The sequence below is a fragment of the Mastomys coucha genome, unplaced genomic scaffold (genome assembly GCF_008632895.1).
Source record: "Mastomys coucha isolate ucsf_1 unplaced genomic scaffold, UCSF_Mcou_1 pScaffold4, whole genome shotgun sequence".
NCBI classification, from domain to species: Eukaryota; Metazoa; Chordata; class Mammalia; order Rodentia; family Muridae; genus Mastomys; species Mastomys coucha.
This window is the reverse complement of record NW_022196910.1, coordinates 2796933-2809947: the sequence shown is the minus strand read 5'-3', so window position 1 is coordinate 2809947 and position 13015 is coordinate 2796933. Positions and strand designations below refer to the sequence as shown.

At 38.5% G+C, this 13015-nt stretch overlaps 1 protein-coding gene across 1 annotated transcript in view; it reads left to right on the top strand.

Moving 5' to 3' along the window:
* LOC116075913 (vomeronasal type-2 receptor 116-like) overlaps window positions 1-9652 on the top strand; it is a 26671-nt gene extending 17019 nt beyond the window's left edge. The window contains exons 4-6 of the mRNA XM_031349433.1: window positions 958-1185; window positions 2332-2455; window positions 8724-9652. Coding sequence (XP_031205293.1) covers window positions 958-1185; window positions 2332-2455; window positions 8724-9652 — 1281 coding nt within the window. The remainder of the gene's footprint in view (window positions 1-957; window positions 1186-2331; window positions 2456-8723) is intronic.
* The last annotated feature ends 3363 nt before the right edge of the window (window positions 9653-13015 follow it).

Genomic DNA, 13015 nt, shown 5'->3' with positions numbered 1-13015 from the left:
GCCAAGTAGTCTTGGTTTCTGTTGGTAGGATTCTTGCGTTTGCCTTTTGCCATCTCTTGCTTTTTGGTATTAGATGTTCTTAGTGTCTCTGACTATAGCTTGTCTTTTCCCTGCCACCCTGCAAGTCCCCTGTGACTCGTGGGGCCTGTGCCTCCCAGCTGGCTGCTCCCATCTTAGAAACTTACTGGAGAAAAAAATGGCGGCTCTCACTCTAGTCTCTGGGATAAGGCACTCCCTGGAGGTAGGCCCTCCACTTGCAGGGAAGGGGCAGAGAATGTCGCTGATCCACCTCTGTCACTCGGAAGCTCTACTATTCAGTTTTTAATCACTGTTGCTCATAGTACGGTTTGAGGTCGTGTTTGTTGGTTTCCCCACTAGCTCTTTTATTGTTAATAATTGTTTTCACTATCCTCTGTTTTTTTGCTTTTTCATGAAGTAGTTAATTTTGCTTCTCATACCTTTGGAACATTGTTTTGGAATTTTTGTGAGATTGCATAAAGTCTGAGGATTTCTTTTGGTATGATGGCCATTTTACCATTGGAGATCTCTCTGTTTTCTGAGGTCTTTTTGGTTTCTATCTTGAGAAACTTGATGTTCTGGTAACACAGATATTTCACTTGTTTCATTAGATTTACCCCAAGTTATTTTATACTATTTGTGATATTTGAAGGGTTTTGCTTCCCTATTTCCTTTGTCAGCCCATTTATCATTTGTATAAATGAAGGCTAAGGATTTGCTTGAGTTACTGTTATATCTACCCATTTTGCTGAAATGGTTCATCAGCTGTAGGTATTCTCTGGTAGAATTTTGTGGGTAGATTATGTATATTATCATATCATCTGCCAATAGTTATACCTTGACTTCTTTGCCAATTTGTATTCCCTTGATCTTATATATATAATTTAGTTATAACTCCATAATTGCAATTTTCATCACATGATTTCACATATCTTTTAGCTTCACCCTTTTCTGAAAAATATTGAACTGAAAAATTCTGTTGGTGACCATGTCATTCTGGACTGGAAAAGGAAGAAAGATACAGAGTATGATATTTGCAATGTTTGGAATTTTCCAACAGGTCTTTCACTATTAGTAAAAGTGGGTATATTCACTCCCAGTGCTCCCAAAGGGGAACAAGTTTCAATATCTGAACACATGATCAACTGGCCCATAGGATTTACTGAGGTTGGTGTGGTTCTTATTAAGTGACTCTAATAAAAGTAAATAATGTATGATACTGGATATAATGACCCTTGACTGTACTTATCACCACCACAAATATAACAATAGCTTTCAATATAAGGGCATTTACTGATTATTTATTCTGGTGGATATGTTTTCAGTATTTTGAATTTATCTATTAATTTTGTCATTTAAAAAGTATGAAATTGTTCTTTCTGATATTATTGTAACAAAATACCTGAAGTGTGTGTATTGACTTCCAGTGTCTTTGTTAAGTGTGGAGTTGCTGCCACAATTTGCTGTTGGCATGTTTTGTCACAGCAATAGAAACCCTAAATAAGTCAATAAATTTACATAGTGACAGTCAATTTTGAAACGGCCTTTTCTTTTAAGCCGTTGACCAAAAGCAAACAAACAAACAAAAAAACATGAAGTGACTGTATGTCACATTTATATTTAACTGTCTTGTTCAGAAAATGTAGGTAACAAACTTGGTGTGAGGAAAGGATTCTGTTCTTAACATCACAGTTTGAGTGTGAAATCCATCATGACATGAAATATTGACAACAGTGGTTGTAGGAAACTAGGCAGATTTTATCTAACATCAAGAATATGAGATTCATGGCTATTGTTAACCAAACTTCTTTGGGATTTTCATTCAAATGCCAAAAATGACAGCACACATTTTGTATAGGTCAGTAATACTTATATAACAGAATATAAGAAATACTTCTAAGAATTATCCAAACACTTGTTTTTATGGTGAAATTGACTCATACTATTCTGACTTTAGAGATTGCAGCCACAATTAAGATAAATCTTAATTTTTTAGTAAGGAATTACAGGGACAGAATCAATTTGGACCCCCATTGTACCATCCTTATACATTTTCCCAGCATTTCCCAACTCTACACCCTTTGTGGTTCTAAATTGCAACATCTTTAAAGACTTACAGAGCTTCATAGTCTTAGGACTTAGGTTTAAAAAGAATATACTTTGTATATCATGCTACATGGAAGCATGGAGCAACCCAGCTACTACCTTTCTCAAATGTAAAATTTAATAAATGTTTTGTTTTATAAAACACATGTTTTACTTGGACATTGATAAGGTATTAAGCATTCTGTATCTTTATTAAATATTTTTCAGATTCCTCAGTCTGTCTGCACTGAGAGCTGCAGTCCTGGATTCAGGAAAGTTGTCCTGGAGAGCAAGCCTGCCTGTTGCTTTGGCTGCACTCCCTGCCCAGACAATGAGATTTCCAATGAGACAGGTGAAGGACAAGCCTCTCAGAAAATTTTTAATCCTTTCTACAGTGCTCTGACAAACCTAAGATAAAGGAAAAAATTAAACAAGAGAACCACGTGACCATTCTTTACTCCATTTCAGTAATTTAAATCATTTACCTGTATGTTCTCTTAAAATAACACATATGAGTGATTCACATTTTTGATCCATTCCAGGTATCATTGCATAAAAAAGTCCCTTCCTCACAGCAGAGAAAAATGATCCATTTCAGCATAGAATTTAATTGACAATATTGTGAATATTATGTATTCATAACTTTGAAACCATATTATAATCACACATTAATAATTGGATATTTCAGCTTTGCTAGTGTAGTTGCATTATAGTTTTATTTCATACGAGCAACTCAGGTGGATCATTTCATTTCCCCACTGAGATTTTTTTTCTTTGTTTGGTCTTGGTTGTATGGCATAAGTAATTTTCTAAATTAACTTAATTACAAGATTTTACTGACAGGTGTTCTAAATAACAGTGTATGTATAAGCAATTATAGTCTATACAGTGAACTTACAGTATGGTGAACAGTATTCAAGGCATAATCATTTTTGTATAGTATTTTATAAAATAATTCATATTTTCCATTAAGCACAGACTTTTAGAAATTTAATATTCCCATACCTACTAATCAAGTTAAAACTATACTGTATAACATCTGAAAATGTTATTACAACTGCCACAACAAAGTTGGTGTTCTCAAATTTATAGTATGTGATATTACTCATTAACTCATTAATGTCAAAATGTCAATAGTGTATGAACATTCTCAGAACTATCAGAAACAAAAATGTAAATGCAGTGAAAGGTCATCTAACATCCTTTAAAGTGAGAAACACTGGCTTCCTCTAAGGGAGTTGTTTTGTTCCTCCTTAAAGGTTTCTATCACCTTTTGACGTGGGATTTTAGGTCAGAAGCTAGCTCTTTGGATGTGTTAAGGGGCTGTAGTAGTAGAACTGGGTTCTGATGGTACCCAATCATATTGGCCTCTGGTACTTATGTTTGCCTTTCCCATCTGTTTATCTCTGGCGTTAACGAGTCTGGATGTCTAGCCCTGGAGCAGGTCTCTGTGGAAGCATGTACAACTCTGTGACCTGGGTTAGAGCAAACATCCTGGGAGGAAAGTAGTGCAGTGTCTGCTTAGGGTAGAACCATGTGTCCTTGGTTAGAGCAGGACTCCTGTGTCCTTATGTCCTTGTGTCCTGGTGTCCCTGGTTAGGGAAGACCTCTAGAGAAACAAGCTGTCTTTGAGGTCCAGGGCCAGAATGTCAATCTGTGTTCTTGCTTATGACAGACACCCTGTGAGACAATTAGAATATAAGGTGAGGCATTCGGTTGGCATGTTGATTGGCCAAGGGTTCAAGTAGAAGTTATGTAGGTGTCCTGTATTTTATGGCTAATATTCATGTATAAGTGAGTACATACCACGCAGCTTCTTTGGAGTCTTAGTTACCTCACTCAGGAAGATATTTTTCAAGTTCCATCCATTTTCCTGCAAAATTCATGTTGTCCTTGTTTTTAATGGTTGAATACTATTCCATTGTGTAGATGTACCACTTATTCTTTACCCAGTCTTCAGTTAAGGGACATTTAAATTATTTCTATTTTTTGAATATTAGAAATAAAGCTGGTATGAACATACTTGAACAAGTGTCATTGTCATATAAAAGGATATATTTTGGGTATATGCCTAAGAGTGATATAGCTGGATCTTGAGGTAAAACTATTCACAGTTTTCTGAGAAACCAGCAAATTGATTTCTAATCTGGTTGTACACGTTTCCACTGCCAATATTAATGGAGGAGTGTTTCCCGTATTCCACAACATCACCAGCATGTGCTATCCCTTGAGTTTTTGATCTTAGCCATTAAGAGAGTTGTGAGATGGAATCTCAGGGACATTTTTATTTGCACTTCCACTTCCATGGTGACTAAGGGCATTGAACATTTACTTGTTAATTGATTATTTTATTTATTTATATTCCAAATATTGTTCCTCATTTCTTTCTCCTCTCCACATTTTTAAGTGCTTCTGAGCCATTCAAGATCCCTATGTTGAGAATTATCTGTTTAGCCCTGTACCCCATTTATTATTTGGGTTATTTGTTTTTGTGGGTAGTGGTGGTGTCTAACTTCTAAAGTTCTTTATATATTTGGTATACTAGACATCTGTTAGATGTAGGGTTAGTGAAGATCTTTTTCCAATCTGTAGGCTGCCATTTTGTCCTATTCACAGCATCCTTTGCCTTACAGAAACTATTCAGTTGCATGAGGTCCACTTATCAATTGCTGATTTAGAGTCTGAGTCATGGAGGTTCTGTTCAGGAAATTGTCTCTTCTACAATGCATTCGAGGCTAACCCCCACTTTCTCTTCTCTTAGATTTAGTTTATCCAGTTTTATGTTGAGGACTTTGATAAATTTCAACTTGAGTTTTGTGCAAAGTGATGAATATGGGTCTATTTGCATTCTTCTACATGCAAATATCCAGTTATTCCAGTGTTGGACGCCTCCGCTGGGCAGTGGGGAAATAAAGGTGTGAGAAGGGCCCCCGTCCTGCCAGAGCTTGGGTACTCTGGGCAGACTCCAGAGACTGTTGCATGCACTCTCCACACCACCGGGTGGCCGTCTGTGGGAAGACAGGGGATCCCAGTTCTTGGGGCTAGAGAGGGAACAATCCCGTGGGTTCTCAGTCTCGGGAATCCCAGACATCGCTGGATATCACGGAAGAGCTGAGAACAAATTGGGAACCCCAAGGACAGCTCAGTCAGCCCTGGGCCAAAGGGAAAAGGGGACAGGGAGGAAAGGGGACACGCAGTGGTTCCCTGCGGGCGAGAGTCCTTGGTCCAGTCTTGAGGCTGGAAACGCTGGAAAACTTTACTGGGAGAGATTAAGCATGGCTCTTTAGGGAAAGGTCTAAGCCATTGTTCCAGCGTGGTGAGTCTAGATGAAAGATTTTAGGCTTTACTGAAGAAATGACAGAGAGAGAGAGAGAGAGAGAGAGAGAGAGAGAGACAGACAGACAGACAGACAGACAGACAGACAGACACGGAGACACAGAGACAGAGACAGAGAGGGAGAAAGAGAGTAGAAAAGTAGAGATCGGCCATGGCCATGCAGAGAGAGAGGGGAGAAAGGAGGGGGAGAAGGAGGGCGAGAGATGAGAGTAAGAGCAAGAAGTTAAGAGTAAGAGATTGCCGGGCGGTGGTGGCGCACGCCTTTAATCCTAGCACTTGGGAGGCGGAGGCAGGCGGATTTCCGAGTTCGAGGCCAGCCTGGTCTACATAGTGAGTACCAGGACAGCCGGGGTTACAGAGAGAAACCCTGTCTCGAAAAACCAAAAAAAAAAAAAAAAAGAGTAAGAGATTAAGAGAGAGAGGAGAGATCAAGCAGCCCCTTTTATGGTAGGCTAGGCTACCTTTCTATTCCCAGGTAACTGTGAGGCGGGGCATATCTGGCTGTGGACAGGCGGCTGTGGGGGTAGAATCCAGCCAGAATACTGGGAGCTTGGGGCATTGTCTAGACACAAGATTATGGTGTGAGGGCTGGTGGGATCAGGCTTCTATGTCTGGGGGATTAGTTTTACTGTTCTGTCCCTGGCAGAATTTTCTACTGGGCCTCTGGAGTAAGCCTCACTCAACCAAGAACACGACTGCCTTTTACGGTCCAACAGTCCAGCACCATTTATAGAACAAGCTTTCTTTTTTCTATTGTATGGTTTTGGTTTCTTTGTCAAAAATCAATTGTTCATTAAGTATGTAGGTTTTCTTTTGTTGTTTGTATTGTTTTGTGGGTCTTTAGCCATCTGGATGGTTTTAGTCCTGGATGTGCCTGTTATGCTATGTATTGGAAGCAGGTCTAATCTCAATGATCCTGGTGTGACAGATCTCTAGGAGGTATCCTTGGAATGTATGGATCTGGATCCGTTAGTTTGATGAAATTGAGTACAGGGGCAGTGGGAAAAATTGAGGTCTGCCAGGGAAAGCAAGCTGCTCAGTACAGCTAGGCATGGCCTAAAGGGCTCAGAGGGCAGGGAATATGGAGGCAGGAAGGTAATACAACCTGTATAGTTCTGGATCTGCAGGTCTGATAAAGCTGGATGGAGAGGTGCTAAAAGAATGAAAGTCCTGCAAGGATAGGATGGTGTTTTATTGCCTTGACTATTAATTCCCATCATTTCATAATAAAAAGACTAGACTTAAGTTTCTCCTTGGGAACATAAAGATGGAAGTTAGAACCTACCAAACTGCTTAACTGTTAACTTGGTATAGTCGCTGTATGCATATTGAGGACTTAGTAATTTCATTTATGAGTTTGATAAGGTTATAGAAGAATCATGTTACAGATTACTCAAAAGACTTTCATCATTACAGAGAAAGATTTAGACTCTGTAGATAACTATATTTGGAGGGATGGATTGGAATGAAGAGCCTATTTACTTATTAAAGAACCCAAATTCTTATTGATTAAAAAATGCAGCACACTTGTGTTGAACACTCAAAACCTAAAGAAGTTACTGACAAATACAAGAAAATATAGTGAACCTATATTACAAGACAAATCATAAATTGTATATAAAGTATATTTTGTGTGTTATAGGTCAATAGCCATTAATAAATGAGTTGTCATTCTTTATACAATACACTCATTAGAAGCTAGAATAATACAGAAACAAAAATAAACTAAAAACAGAGCAGAATAGATTAACATAAGAATGGGACATTACCATGAAAAGACATATTGAAAAAATGTTAACTATTGTGACAGGAGTGTGTAAGCAAGATACATAAAAGAAGAGTTGATGGTCAAAAAGAAGTAAATATATAATCTTTCTATATTCTTTACGAAAAAACTAAAATAGCTTTTGAAATGAAACCTTTATTAAAATATTGGAAGGTATACCCAAAATGAAATATTACATTAAATAACATTAGGAACATATATTTTCTTAATTCTAAGTTTAACTCCCAAGGATTTTGTCTTTAAAATCTGTTCTGGAAAATCAAAAAAAAAGCATATATTTAACTATCACATAATTATTTTCCTGAAAAACTTTCAATATTAAAGTTTTCCAAAACTTTGGTAATTTAATAGTCATGATTTTGTTTCAACATATAAAGAAATTTAGATCACACACACACACACACACACACACACACACACACACACACTAACATCAATTTGATTGCAGAACCCAGAAGTAGATGAGAGAATTAACCTGCTTGCTCTTCTCTGACATTCACATATGTACTTTAACATATGTGAGATCTCCCTGACAACAAAAATGAAAAGGGGAGGGGAAGGATAAGAAAAGGTTTGAACAAGTATTTAGTGGTATCCAATCAATATCCACATGAAAATACAAATAATTCAAGCCAAAAGGATCTCATCAATAAATATAAATGTGTACCATACATCTCATACTACCATCATTTTAGACAAGAAAATCAAAGTGCACTTTATTTCTTATAATTGAATCCACATAATCTCCTGGAGATTAAGAAATATTTTATGAGAATTGGTAAAAGGACTGAATTACTTTCAGCTGTGTAAATAAGTATTCTAGTGGTTGAAATTCATGTTTTAATTATTAGGAATTATGATGAAAAGACTGGTAAAAACAGAGAGAAACATCAGAATAGCTCAGTTTACAACTAAAATAAAAGGGCTCTAGGGATGTGGCATCTTGAATGTTTACATTATCAATTTGATAAAATATAGATTTATGTGACAAGAAAAAACACTATTAAAAAATATCTTCAAGGATTGGGCTATATGCAAGTCTCTTTGACATATCCTTGATTAGTGACTTCTGTTGCCTGCCCTACCCAAATGTGTTTGGTGCCACATCTGAGAACATGGTCCTGAGCTACATAACAAAGCAGGTTGAGCAGGGAGGTAGAGGAAGGTCCAGGAGTACCACAACTCATGGACTCAGCTTCAGTCCTTGCCTCCATATCTTACCTTGAGTTCCTGCCTGGTTTCCTCAGTGATACATTTATCTATTAGGTGTGATATGAGAAATACCCTTACTCCATAAGTTGCTTTTTCTCATGTGGTGTTATGAAAGGACTATAAACCTTAATTGGTGGGTTATTTAACTTAGAATATGCCTTTCTTTATATGAAAATTAACATGGCAACATGGTGGTGATAAAAATCCAAAGAGATGATATAGTAAAAAGGATTAGGGTAAGGTGAAAACTTGACCATATATGCATGACCAACTGAATTTCTATCAGGTACGATTCAATGTATAAAGTGTCCAGAGACTCATTATGCAAATGCAGAGAAGAGACATTGCCTCAAGAAAACTGTCACCTTTCTGGACTATAATGATCCGTGGGGAAAAGGACTCACACTCATGTCCCTAGGATTCTCTGCACTCACTGCTCTTGTTATTGGGGTCTTTGTAAACTACAGAGGTACCCCAATAGTCAAAGCCAATAACAGATCTCTCAGTTACATCCTGCTCATCACCCTTGCCCCCTGTTTCCTCTGTCCCTTGCTATTCATTGGCCTTCCTAATACAGCCACATGTATACTGCAACAGAACTTGTTTGGACTTCTGTTCACTGTGGTTCTATCCACTGTGTTGGCCAAAACCATCATTGTAGTTATGGCCTTCAAGATTGCTGCTCCAGGAAGAAAGATGAGATGGTTGCAGATATCAAGAGCCCCTAAATTTGTCATTCCGGTTTGCACCCTGATACAAGTACTTCTCTCTGGCATATGGCTGGGAACATTTCCTCCATTTGTTGATATGGATGCTCACTCTGAATATGGACATATTATCATTCTATGCAGCAAGGGTTCAGCTATTGCCTTCTACTGCAGTCTGGCCTACCTGGGAGTCATGGCCTTTGGTAGTTACCTCATGGCTTTCTTGTCCAGGAGTCTGCCTGACACATTTAATGAAGCCAAGTTCCTGGCTTTCAGCATGCTGGTGTTCTGCGCTGTCTGGGTCACCTTCCTCCCTGTCTACCACAGCACCACAGGGAAGGTCATGGTGGCTATGGAAATGTTCTCTATCTTGGCTTCCAGTGCAAGCATTCTAATCCTAATCTTTGCCCCTAAATGCTACATTATTTTGTTCAGGCCAGAAAGGAACACACTCCATCACATTAGGGATGAAAGACATGATAGGAGCAAAAATTTACTTAAAACATAATTCTCATGACTCTTTAACTAAAATGAACTTGGCTAGTTCACTACAATTTTAGCAGTCACATAAAGATTATAATATGGTGCCCCAAAGATGGCTTTGAGGTACATGTTCTGCTCACCAAATCTTATATTCTGAGCTTGATTCCCTAGATTCTCATTATGAAGGAAGAAACCCATTTTCTGAGGCTGAACTAGTGCTCCTCCAGTGCCCTCAGTAAATAAACATGTATAATAAAAATTTTAAATACAGTAATATCATTGAGATATTATTGCATGAACTTTCATTGTTTTCATTAACTTAAGATATTAATTCTTTCCTGTTGAATCTGTTACATTTTGGAATTGTGACTCTCTACTCACCAAACCTTAGGATGAGTCAGAGACTATTCCTCTAAATTTTATTTCTGATTCAATTTAGTTACATTGACCAGTGGTGTCTTTCCCTGGAAGACCTTCTCAACTTTCCCAGAACTGACCATGCAATGTCTTTTTGATACTGTTAATTTCTGATCCTTTCAGATGTTATGAATTTCACATAGTGTGACTTCAACATTAAACTTGATACCACAATACTTCTGTAACATCTCACATTTTAAAATCTTTTTCTTCCATTCTTTTTCCTTTCAACTGAAGTCCTGAAACAGCAGTCAGTAGAAACCATGGCCCGACTAAATGTGATGCTTTCCTGACATTTCTCCTTTTAAATAAGCAATTATTCCTTTGATTTTGAGGACAATATAAAGTGTGATGAGACAGTGACATTGCTCCAAATTATGCAAAATGTATGACTCTTGGGAAAGGGTCCTATGTCCACAGAGAGGCTGTATTTACCAAGAAAAATCCTTGTTTCTATATAACAACACGTGACCTGCGACTTCACATTAACCATTTCACTCTACATACTGAAACCCCAAAACCATGAAGGAACCATTTAAACTCTCTCCTCCACGTGTTGAAATATCGCAGGCTCCTCATTCCCACTCATCCACATTTCTGATGTAAAATAGATCTAAATTTCAAAGACCATATTGTCAAAATTGTTTCAAGGACAAACAAAAATGAATCGATTCTTAGGATATGTAACTTTTATTATTGTTCTTTTTTCAATTTTTATTTATTTATCTATTTATTTATTTGTTGGTTTGTTTGTTTGTTTAGCACTCCAGATTTTATTCTGCCACTCCCAGTCCATCCTCCAACTGTTCCATATCCCATACATCCTCCTGACCCCCTGTCTCCACAAGGATGTCCCCACCCCTGATCCCCAACCCCATCTGACCTCTAAACTCCTTGGAGCCAGTCTCTTGAGGGTTAAATGCATCACCACAGACCTGGCAGTCCTCTGTATGTATATGTGTTGGGGGCCTTATTTCAGCTGGTGTATGCTGCCTGTTTGGTAGTCCAGTGTTTGAGAGATCTTGGGTATCCAGATTAATTGAGACAGCTGGTACTCCTACAGGATTGCCCTCCTCATCAGCTTCTTTCAGCCTTTCCCTAATTCAAGCACAGAGGTCAGCAGCTTCTGTCCATTGGTTGCAAATATAGGCATCTGACCCTTTCAGCTGCTTATTGAGTCTTCCAGAGTACAGTCATACTAGGTCCCTTTTTTCTGAGTGCTCCATAGCCTCAGTAATAGTTTCAGGCCTTGGGACCTCCCCTTGAGCTGTATCCCACTTTGGGCCAGTCGCTGCACCTTCTTTTCCTCAGGTTCCTCTCCATTTCTGTCCCAGTAGTTCTTTCAGACAGGAACAATTATGGGTGAGAGTTTTGACTGTGGAATGGCAAGCCCCTCCCTCACTTGATGCGCTGTCTTCCTGCTTGAGGTAGGCTCTATAAGTTCCCTTTCCCTACTGTCTGGTATTTCATATAAAGTCCCTCCTTCTGATTCCTGAGAGTCTCTCATCTCCCATATCTCTGGTGCATTCTGAAGGGTTCCCCCAACCTCTTACCTCCCAAGGTTGCCAGTTTTCATTCTTTCTGCTGGCCCTCAGAGCTTCAGTCCTTTCCCCTCACCCAATACCATATAAGGATCCCCTCTCCCCCTCTTCAACCCCATCCATATTCCATCCCAGGTCCCTCCCTCCCTCCCCACTTGTGATTGCTTTCTTCTCCCTCCCAAGTGGAACTGAGGCGTCCTCACTTGGGCCCTTCAGCTTATTGACCTTTTTGAGTTCTGTGGACTGTATCTTGGGTATTCTATACTTTTTTACCTAATATTCACTTACTAGTGAGTACATACCATGCATGTCCTTTTGGGTCTGAGTTACCTCACTCAGGATGATATTTTCTAGTTCCATCTATTTGCCTGCAAAACTCAAGATGTTTTCATTCTTAAAAAGTAAATAGCATTCCATTGTGTAAATGAACCACATTTTCTGTATCCAGGCTTCTGTTGTGAGACATATTGGTTGTTTCCTGTTTCTGACTATCACAAATAAGGCCACTATGAACATAGTGGAACACGTGCCCTTGTGACATGGTGAGGCATCTTTTGGGTATATTCCCAAGAATGATATTGCTGGGTCTTCAGGTAAATCTATTTCCACTTTTCTGAGGAACCTCCAGACTGATTTCACCTGAGGTTTTGATCTTAGCCATTCTGATTTGTGTAAGCTGGAATCCCAGGGTCATTTTGATTTGCATTTCTCTGATCACTAAGGACTTTGAACATTTCTTTAGGTGTTTCTCAGCCATTCGAGATTCCTCTGTTGTGAGTTCTCAGTTTAGTTCTATACCCCATTTTTGATTGGGCTGTTTGGGTTTTTTTGTTTTGTTTTGTTTTGTTTTGTTTTGTTTTGTTTGGTAGTTAGCTTCTTGAGTTCTTTATATTTTGGATATTAGCCCTCTTTCAAATGTGGAGTTAGTGAACATTTTTTCCTTATCTGTAAGTTGCTGATTTATCTTATTGACTATGTCTTTTGCCTTACAAAAGCTTTCCAATGTCATGATGTCCCATTTATCAATTCTTGGCAACAGCCTGGGTTCTTTAGAGATTCTCATGAGACCACGATGGCCAACAACCCAAATAGATGTAACTCATTCTAGTACTGAAAGCTTCATTTGTTAACAAGAGTTGAACAGTAGGGACTCCATCTCCATTATTATTTGAAGACTTCCCTAGGATAATCTTCACATATTTTAGGAAGAATCCACTGCACTAGTTTTCAAAACCTCCTCACAAATGTCCCTCAATTCTTGTCTCCCTGGATTGCTTTTCTCAACCACTACACGTCCAGATTTGCTCCTCTTATACTCAACACACTAAACCCAGTACACTTATAAAATCTTTTTTATTTCATCTTTCCAGTGATATCCCAGTTTTACCCTAGTGCTTTCCTCTATAATAAACTTTTCTGTGTCTCAGAGC